This window comes from Carlito syrichta, unplaced genomic scaffold, assembly GCF_000164805.1.
Source record: "Carlito syrichta isolate Samal-C Ts95f unplaced genomic scaffold, Tarsius_syrichta-2.0.1 Scaffold170902, whole genome shotgun sequence".
Taxonomy (NCBI): domain Eukaryota; kingdom Metazoa; phylum Chordata; class Mammalia; order Primates; family Tarsiidae; genus Carlito; species Carlito syrichta.
The window spans coordinates 637-10,725 of NW_007114998.1; the positions used below are offsets into that span (position 1 = coordinate 637).

Here is a 10,089-nt window from a genome sequence, read left to right on the forward strand (position 1 = left end):
CCCCCCCCACAGTCGACCTTGCAGCAGCCCTGCCATCCCCTCTGGTCGGGGCCCAAGGGGTGGAGCTGGGGGCAGTGCCCCACCCGGCCGGGGGTGGAGGCGCCTACCTGCTCCCTGGCAGAGAGGCTGGGCCAGCTGGGACCCCCACCCTCTGCTGCCTGTGGGAGCCTCCCTTGAGAGGCCTGATGCCAGCCTCTGGGCCTCTGGGGGCCTCCGTGTCCCCAAGCCAGGCACTGCCCAGGGACTACAGCCTGGGCTCCCCAAGTGCCTCCAGACAGACTCCCAACATGGCGGCGGCAGCTGGATGAGGGCTGAGCCCTGGGATTCGGGCTCCAGAGGTCACGGGGCCTTGTGACAGCACCTCCCTCCGGTGGTCTCTGGCGGTGCCCCCTGGGGGTTGTCCTTGCCCCCCTCCTCCCCACCCAGTGTCCTCCCAGCACAGTCCCTGCTGATTGCCCCGAATGGGAGGCTGGGCTGGGAGGGGCAGTTCGTGGTTTCTTCACGTTGTTTACGGGGTGTCTAATAAGTGCGGGGCTCTGGCTATAGGCCACATCGGCCGCAAGGCAGGGAGACCTGGAATGCAGCACACACTCTGCCCTCCCGGGACGGCAGGCTGGAGGACAGGGGGCAGGAAGTCACAGGGCAGGACGGGGGCCAGGTGGCCAGGGACACAGGGGACCCCAAGGAGGCGGCATTGGCGTCAAGACCCAAAGCAGGCGAGGGCAGGCAAAGAAACCGCATGTGCAAAGACCCTGGGTGCGAGAAGCCAGCCAGGCCGGGGAGCCCTGAGTGGGTCTGGTGGGAGTGGGGTGACCAGTGGCTGAGCTGCGAATGTGGGGTGAGCGCCCCCTTCAGAGAGACCAGCCGGGCAGCCACTGCCCTGGGCCAGGTGGAAGAGGCTGGTGGTGGGCCTGGGTGACCACGGTGGGAGAGGGCAGGGGGAGGGTGCTGGCTTGGTTCTGGGAGGGGTGGGATGTGGGTGTGATGTCAACAGTGGGGCCCTTGGGGCTGGGGAGAGCGGTGGGTGTGGGGCGGAGAGGGGAGGATCCTTTGTCTCCAGGGTGGCCAGGAGGGGCGCAAGGAGGGGACAGGGAGGAGCACTGGCACCGGACAGTGGCTGAGCAGCTCGGCCCTTCACAGCCCCCACGCTCCCTCTGTTCTCCCCGCCCTCTCCTCCATCCCAGTCACCCGCCCACTTCCCTCTCCCTCCCAGCAGCTCCAAGAGGGCCTCCACCCCTGCCCACACCTTCCAGAACATTCCGTCAGCTTCCTAGCCTCCTTTCACCCAAGATCTGAGGCGCTTTACGGCCTGGACGTGCACATCACCAGGCCAACCTTGACACTTCCTTTGATGGGGGAAGCTGAGGCCCAGGACAGGGTGAGGCTCCCAGTACCTGGCCGGGCCCAGGGGCCCAGTGGCTCCCTCTAGACTTCACACCCTGCCCCCATGGGTGCCAGAAGGGCCCTGTGGCTAACGCTGACCCCCGCCCTTCACGGCCCCGCCCGGGGTCCCTGCCCCAGCAGGGAGGCTGAGAAGACGGCTCCAGGCCCTGGTGTCCATGGCAAGGGCCAGCGCCCTGCTCCCCTCGGCCAGGCAGCCCTGTCACCTCCACCCGGCACAGCCTGGGGCAGGAGCCCGGTGCAGCTGGGAATGCCACCTCCTAGCCGTCCTCCTCTTCCTTATGGAAACTGAGGCTGCCACCTCCCTGCCCACCCCCCCCATGTTCTGTGCCTCTGACAGGCCCGAGTTGTGCCCCACCCCCATCCCCCAAGCAGCAGGAGGAAGTGGACTTGGCACCTGGGCAGCGGGGGCGGGCACTGGAATGACTGGTTTGGGCTCTCAGCCTCCGGGGCCCAGGGCTGGAGGCTGGGCTGCCCATGGAGAGACCCAGGCCCTGAGCCCAGTGAGAGGCTCACGGTCTGAGCCCAGCCCCCCAGGGCCGGGGAGGGCGGAAGTGAGCCACGGCTGTCCAGGGCCCTGGCACCCAAAATGCATCCTAATGTGAACAGGACGCCCCTCTGGACACATCGTGGAGCACCGCTCGGGTCCTCCCGACGCAGCCCCACGGCCATGCCTGTGCCATGGAGACAGGACGCCCCAACTTTTTGGAGGAAATGGGGGGCGGGAGCCCAGTGAGGCAGGGCAGGGATGGAGGGGAGATGGGAACAGAAGGACTCGCCCGGCCCCACATGTCCCAGGGCCACCCCCAGTCCTGAGCAAGGGGCCGACGGGTACGGGATCACTTGAAGCGAGGTGCCTGCTTGTGGGGACCAGGCTCTGGGGGCAGGTGCTGCCCGGGGCAGGGGCTGCTGGGCGCCAGAGGAGGCAGCCGGGCATAGGGGGACAGGCCTGGGAAGGGCCAGTGTGGCACTGAGGGGGTCAGGCCCCAGACCCACCGAGGGATTCAGCCGACGGGGGAGCTGAGGACAGAGAGAAGAGGACAGACGGGCGGACCCCAGGTTCTTGGCCGGGGCAGCCGAGGGGCCGTGCAGCCACTGGGGTAAGGCCCGCGGGCAGATGGTCAGCAGGGAGCGTGGAGTCCAGAACTGGGAGTGCGAGTTTGAGATGCCGTTTGACATCCATGGTCAGTGTCAAGGGGTCTGCAGGCAGGAACCAGCCCAGGCTGTGTGTCACTGAATCCCAGTCACCGGCCTGGGAGGTGGCCGCAGGGAACAGAGGGTGACCCCCGAGAAGCCCAGGCCACATCCAGCTGCCCCGTCTCTGCCGAGGTTCTATGGGTGCCAGTCACACCTGTCTGTTTCCACGTGGTCTGTGGCAGACTCTGTGCTGTGGCAGCAAATCGCTGGGTTCAAGCCACTTAGGCCCAGCGAGGGCCATGCTGAAGAGAGGCAGGTGACCACAGGGGAACCTCCCCTGGCCCCCACATTCGGCGCTGCAGGAAGTCCGCCCTCACCTCCAGTGGCCCAGAGCACGTCACGGGCGCCACTGGGTTGGCAGCTCGGAACTCCAGTCTCGGGAAGTCCTGGAGGGCTCCATCTCTTCCGCAAGGCCTGGTGGGATTCGAGGGCTGGGCTGGGGAGCATCCAGCCATGGTGCCTGGAGGTCAGGGTGTCTCCCGAGGGGACAGAGGCCACCTGCCGGCCCCTAGGCACTAGCTGGCTACTGAGTGGGCTGGGCTCTGTCCCCCCAGCCCCAGCCATGCCCGGTGGGCCCTCGGGTACTCAGCACACGGGGGCTGAACCCTCCCTGGCTGCATCCCACTCCGAGACCACCCACATTGTCTCGGCCCAGCCTGGAAGGGGGTCCAGGAAGCCGGTGCCCTGCTGTGGGTGTCCCCTAACTGTGGCACAACAGCTCCCAGAAGTGACTGAGCAGACTTGTGGAGTGCCCTGGACAGGCTCTGGGACTGGGTGACTCGCAGGGTCAGAGGTGGCCTGTCCAGCCCACAGCTTGTGGTGAGGTTAGAGGCCTGTGTGGTGGGGTGTAGGGGACACAGAGGACTGGAGATTCAGGCTGGAGAGGGCTTGGGTGGCTTCTTGGGGGCCCCAGATGCCAGGAGGAAGCTGGGTCAGGAGCAGCCCTGCCGGATTTTCATTTTCAGACGTGGCTCCAGCCAGCATTGCGGGGTGTGGATCGACTGGGGCAGGGTGACGCTTCCTCCCCAGTTCCAGCCTGGCCGTCCACGGACTCCCTGGAGCCCCCTGCCCCCACCGTCTCATGAGCCCTGTGTCCCTGCCTCATCCCACCAGGCCACAGGATGACCTTGGCACATGCGGTCACCCTCAGAGCCTCAGAGCAGGGAGAGGGTGGCGGCCTGGTGAGGAATCACCACTTCTGAGTTGGGCAGAAGCCCAGATGGACCAGGCAAAAGGGACAGAGCTCCAGGCATGAGTTGGGGGAGACAGTGGCCGCCCACCTCCGTCCTGCCCACATTGTGGTCCCCACCTTAGAGACAGCCTGAGGTGTGGGCGCCAGAGGCCGCCCTGGGCGGTTGACCTACCAAATGTGGGGAGCTAGGCTCCCAAGTCCGGAGGGTGCCTGGTCAGGCAGAGGGTGGTTGTGAGCCTGGCCCTCATTTGCACATAAGGACACACGGTCACCCAGCCCAGGGCCAGGTCCCTAGTCCTCCTCAGTGTCATTTCAGCATCGTCTGTGTCCCCCCATCTGTCCGGTCAAAAGAAGGGGGAAGGGAACACAGCCCCACAAAACCGTACCGCCTTTCTATCGGGGTTCCATTGATCAACAGCATCGTCTGCGCCCACGGGTCTGGGGGACCCTGTATCCGGGCGGGAGTGGGCAGCTCCCCTGCAGGAAGGGTCCACTGTGCATGCTGTGGGCACCCAGGCAGGCGGGGGCCGTGCAACAGACTGCGCTGTTTTCTCTTTATACCAACTTCCTTTCTGGCCTTTTGTTTGGGGGTGCAGATAGAGCCCTGCATCGGGGAGGAGGAGGCAGCCCAGGCCTCTCCAGGGAGCCATGGACCCTGACTCCTTCCTGGGACCTCCAGAGCCCCCCAGGGCTGCACCGGCACTTGGTGGGCCGGCCACCACTCCAGGGACTCCAGGGACAAACTGGATCCGAGGAGGGGCCGGCTCCCTGCCACCCACGCCTGGCTTGTCCCTGGCCTCCCAAAATAGCCGTCCAAGTGGTCTCCTCTGTGCCTGTGCATTCCCAGGGCATCCGCCAGAGAAAGCGGGCTTTGTCCCTGCCCGGCCAGGCCCTGAGCAGTGACGTGCGGGCCTCTGCGGCCAGAGTCCAGAAGAATGGGCCCTTCTTTTGGGGCTGGCCCGGGGGGCCAGGTGTCCCCTCCATGTCTCACGTCAGCTCCTGCCGGAGGGGGGAGGGGCTGCCCTGATACCCGGTATCTTGGGTGGGAGGTGGGAACGCCAGCCCCGCCCATGACCCATGTAGGCCCCGGAGGTCCCAGCCCAAGAAAAGAGGGTGACCACGGCTGGTTCTCCGCGCCAAGAGGTGGCCCCGCTGGCTGCGCTGAGTCTGCATGGCCATGAGTCCCTTCCTGCCTGCGAACTCCTGCCAGGGCTGGCAAGGGTGTGCATTTGTGTGTGTGCATGCGTGGGACTGTACATACACACGCAGAGGACAGTCCTTTCTCTGAACTCCTGGGAAAGGCGTGGTGACGTGAGGCTGGCCTCCGCCCCTACTTGGGTCCTGAGGCCCTGACCAGGGCAGATGTGGGGCTCTGGTGAGGTCCGGAGCAGGACTTGGGCTGTCCACACGAACAACTCACACGCTTATCACTTCACGGTCACTGGGGTCTCGGTGCAGGGCTAACCCAGGCCCACCTGTCCTGGGGGCCAGCTCCTGGCCATCTGGTAAAGCGAGTCCTTCTTAGACCAGGGGCCCAGAGGATGGCATGCCATCTGGGAAGGAAGGTGGGGTCCCTCCAAGAAGGGTCCTTGTAAAATGCATAGGAGTTTGCTTGGCTGCTGAGAGGAAGGCTGTCTCAGCTGTGCACAGGACTGGAGGCCTTACAGCCCAACTCAGTAGGATGTTCTCAATTTCCTCCAGTCTGTCTCAGGGAGGGTCTGCGCCGGCCGTCGGGAGGAAGTGGTGGTGGGTCAGGACAGCCAGTCCCCAGTCGCCGTGACCTTCCAAGCGTCACGGGCCTCTTTCCATGTGGTGACTTACTCAGAAGTGAGTACTGAGGGGACAGCCAGAGTCACAGGCCTTGTTGGTGGCCCTGGGAAGGCAGCCTGGGGGACACACCTGGGCTTTGCGGGGCTCTGGGACCCCGAGAGCCAAAGCCCCCCGGATCCAGCATGCCCAGCCCTGCTAGAAGGCAGGGGGGGCTCCTGATGGGGGGTAGCGCTAAGGGCCAGGCTTGTCTTTGCCTGTGATGGGGAGCTGGCGTGGCTGTCTTCCCCGTGACACAGGGCGGTCCCAGGTCTCTGAAGTCCTCACAGGGACACACACACCAGCCTTGTGCCCTGGGGCCCGGGAGCCACCCGTCCCCAGGGAATCCACTGCCCATCGCAGGCTCTGCCCAGCCCTTCCATCCCCAACCTGCTCCCCCTGCACCTCCTCGGAGGCTGCCAGGGTGGACATCAGGGACGGCGAGAGCACCAGCCCTTCCTCCTCCACCACCAGATAAACACACCCCAAGGGTCCCCGTCCCCACTCTTTGGGTCTTGGGTTGTGGGGACCCGGGTGGTCGGGTCTGGGCTGTTTTCAGTCTTCGAGGTTCTAGTGTGACTGAAGGGACAGGTTGGGGGAGGCAGCAGGGACACCTGTGCCCTGGGCCCCACACCCTGGTGACCAAGGCTGTTTCCCCAGGATTCAGTGCCCAGCCACTCTGGCTGTCGTGGCCAACATCCTGGGAGCGGTCCTCAGCGCCACCTGCATTCCAGCCAGCACCAAAGGGGCCAGTGCCAATGCCCAGGCTCCACTGCCAGGTAAGCCCCACCAGGTAAGCCTTCCCAGGTACACCCCGCCAAGTACGCCCCGCCAGGTACACCCCGCCAGGTACGGCCCGCCAGGTATGCCCCACCAGGTACACCTGGCCAGGTGCTCCACACCAGCTCCTTTCAGTCCCTGGCAGACCTGGCCCTTACCCCACCCTCCCCTGAGTCGTTCCATCCCAGCCTCCGGTCCCAGGTAGAGTTTACCCGCCAAGTAAACTCCCCAGGTGCACCCCAAATACTTGGCGACCAAGAGGCACGAGCGTCTCCCTCTAGCAGCCACATCCAGGGCCTTGAGTTCCCCTTCCTGCTCTCTGTGCCTGCTGCCCCGAGCTCTGAGGCAGCGAGGGCTCTGGGCAGCAGGCACAGAGAGCAGGAAGGGGAACCTGGGGACACTCACACCCTCCCGCCTTCCATGAGTCCCTCCCGGCTGCTGACACCACAGGAGAGACCGTGGGGGCCAGAGGGCTGAGGCCCGAGGCGGGAGAGGCCCGGGAGGCCTGGGGAGGACAGCAAGGTCGTGGGTGCCAGGCTCTTGTGGCTCAGAGCACCCGGCGGTGTGAGGGCACTGTCCGAGGGACCACCGAGGGATGAGGCGACCAGGCTGGCCCAGAGGGTGGGTCCGCTCCAGGGTGCCTGGTATGTGGCAGGGTCTGTCCTGGGTGTCCAGGGACTGGAGGCCAGTCGGGGATGGGGAGACCTGTCTGGACAGTCCTGGGACAGGAGTCTGGGGTGGGATGACCCAGAGAGGGGGGCGTGTGGAGGCCGGGCCTGCCAAGGGACAGGCAGGAAGCCAGCAGGGGAGAAAGGTGGGGAGAATGTAGCCCGGCCCCGTCTCCCCCACCCGCCCTGCCCAAGCCTCAGCTTTCTCTGCCCCAGGGAACTCCATTCCAGAGAGAGACCTGCCATGACAGTCACAGCGAGGGCACGCGTGGGGCCTCTAGGGAGCGACAGGCCTGCAGCCGGGCGGGCTGGTGGGCGTGGGGACCAGGCCACCTCGGGGTGTGACCGGCCTCTTCCGTGCCAGGCAGCCCCCAGGCCCGCGTGTTTGACCTGAAGGCCATCACCCGCCTGCTGCTGCTGCCGGACGTCCTGGGCGTGTTCCTCGTCAAGGTGGTCTCTGGCTTCCCCTCGGGTGAGTCTCCACTGCTGGGGTATTTCGGGCCATGCAGACGTGGTGACTCAGGCATGGGGAAGAGAGGCAAAGGGTGGGGCTCGGCGGCTCAGCCTGTCATCCTAGCACTTTGGGAGGTCGAGGCGAGTGGATGGCCTGAGCCCAACCAGTTCAAGACCCACCCAGGCAACTTGGCAAGACCTCATCTCTACAATAAATCAAAAACTCCAGGCGTGGTAGCGCGCGCCTGTAGTTCTGGCTACTTGGAGGGCTGAGGCGGAAGGATCGCCGGAGCCCAGCAGGTCGAGGCTGCGGTGGCCGGGAGTGTGCCACTGTGCTCCCGTCTAGTGACAGAGTGAGACTCCAACTCAAAAACAAAAGGCAAAGGGACGGTCCTCCCTCGTCCCCCAGCCCCTCCACGTCACAGTCGCCACAAAGCCAGCAGAGGGGTCACTCAAGGAAGAGGGCCTGGGTCAAGTCCTCTGAGGACAGCCTGAGGGACAGAGATGGAAAGTCCAAAAGTAAACACATGAGGCTGGGTGCGGTGGCTGACACCTGTAACCCCCACACTTAGGAGGCCGAGGTGGGAGGATCGCTTGAGCCCAGGAGCTCGAGACCAGCCTGGACAACACAGCAAGACCCCATCTCTATAAAAAACAAAACAAAACAAAAACCATACACATGAACACACGCCTCTGAAGACGCACTTGTCCCAGTCATCTGGCAAGGGACACACAGCCTGTGTCCTGCTCAGTGGACCCTAGGGCATCAGTGGCCCCAGATAGCACAGCCTACCAGTAACCCTGTCCCTCAGACACCCTGTCTGGTGTCATCTAACTGAGATGCCAGGAAGCAGGACAGAGGACAGGCCCTGTCCTTCTATGGGCCCCACCCTCTGTCCTACCCAGCCCACCTAGGCGGGCTTTTGGGTGTCACAGCTAGAAGCCAATCCCCGATTCCAGTCACAGGGACCAGGGGGGCTCTTATAAAACTGAGGGCCACGGGGTGTCTTGGGGCCAGATCCTGCCGTGTGGTCACCCCGGGTCCCCCCTTCCAGCACCTTCCTGCTCACAGCCCACAGCTTAGCAACCCAGGAAGACCCTCGCTGGTCCACCTGGTATCAACACGTGACCTCCCTGACCTGTGATCAAACGCCACCTGGACCTGCTGAGACGGGAGGGGGCTGAGCCCTGCGGCCGGCAGTGAGGGGCCGCCTCTCACCTCCCCCCTTCCCCCCCAGGACTTTTCATGGTCATGTTCTCTGTCATCTGCATGGACTTCTTCCAGCTGGAGGCCGCCCAGGCCGGCTACCTCATGTCCTTCTTTGGGGTCCTGCAGATGGTGAGGAGGAGCACAGGGCCCACTGGGGGGGCAGGGGTCTTTGGCAGGGTGGGCCTCCCCTCTCAGCCCGGTGGACTCAGTTTCCCAAGAGCCCTCATGCCGTCCGCCCCTCCACACCCCTCCCGCCTCTCAGAGCAGCCTCTCTGCCCTCCTTCAAAGCCTCAGCCTCCTCACCCACCCTGAAGCCCGAAGCCTTGTCGCCCCTCACTCCGGCTCACCCTGCCCATGGCCTTGACTCCCATACCTGGGTCTGCACCCGGGCCTCAAGCCCCTGCACCCCCAGCCCATCCGCCCAACCATCTGCCGGGGGGTTCTGTCTGAGAGGGGAGGCTCACCCCGGGTGGAGGCTGGTGGTGAGCCCTTGGCCGCCCGTCCGGCAGCCTGTCAGGGGCCCATGGTCAACAAGTGTACACGCGGGTGCCCGGCAGCGGACGGGCCAGGAAGGGAGAGCCGGCCCCGGGGTGGGCGTGCCGTGGGGACGGGGACCCTGGTTTCTGATGGGCAGCAGGCCGGGGCCCTCAGGAAGCCGTGACCTCACGTGTCAGGGTGCTTAGACGGTGCCGGGCACCTCTGAAGGCCCTGCAGGAGCGGGGCCTGGCATGCAGAGGCCATGTCCTTGTAATACCCCGAGATTGCGACAAGTGTCCTGTCTGCCAGGCCCCAGAGACACCAGCTCCCGGGATGCGCCCACCCCAGCTCCTGAGGGCATCCAGACCAGACCCCACTGGGGACAGGTGGCGACACACGGCCACCCAGGACACAGCCCGACAGCTGCAGCGTGGGAGGGGCTATTCTTGGACCCCCGGGTGGGGGGCGGGAGGTGGGGCTCACCACTCCGGAAGCCTGTGGCATTCCTGGTACCTCCGGGCTAGACTAGACCCTGCAGCCGAAACAGCCCTCCTGGGAAGGACCCCTGCCCACTGTGGTCCGGGAGGGCTCTGCTTGTGGGCCAGAGGAGCCCAAGAAATCAACAGAAAAACAGCCACAGTAGGCTGCTGCGTGGCCCTACTCTGAGCGCGGTGCTGCCGCCCGCCCAGCCTGACCCATCCGAGGCCTGCAGCTCCCTGAAGACCCTCAGGGCGGACACTGGTGGCCCCTGGCCTGCGTTGAGGGAGGGGACGGGGCTGCTGTGGCTGCAGGGGGACCCCCGCCTGAGTCAGGCCTGGGGTGACGACCGACCCTGTGGGGATGCCTCGTGGGACTGGACCTGGGAGAACTGCCTGGGGCTGGGGAGGGAGTCGGGGAATTCCTGA

At 65.3% G+C, this 10,089-nt stretch overlaps 1 protein-coding gene across 1 annotated transcript in view; it reads left to right on the top strand.

The window, feature by feature from the left end:
• Positions 1 to 6,256: 6,256 nt before the first annotated feature.
• SLC22A18 (solute carrier family 22 member 18) overlaps positions 6,257 to 10,089 on the top strand; it is a gene marked incomplete at both ends in the record, with an annotated part of 6,811 nt that continues 2,978 nt past the window's right edge. Inside the window, 3 exons of the mRNA XM_021709296.1 lie at positions 6,257 to 6,375; positions 7,409 to 7,516; positions 8,736 to 8,884. Coding sequence (XP_021564971.1) covers positions 6,257 to 6,375; positions 7,409 to 7,516; positions 8,736 to 8,884 — 376 coding nt within the window. The remainder of the gene's footprint in view (positions 6,376 to 7,408; positions 7,517 to 8,735; positions 8,885 to 10,089) is intronic.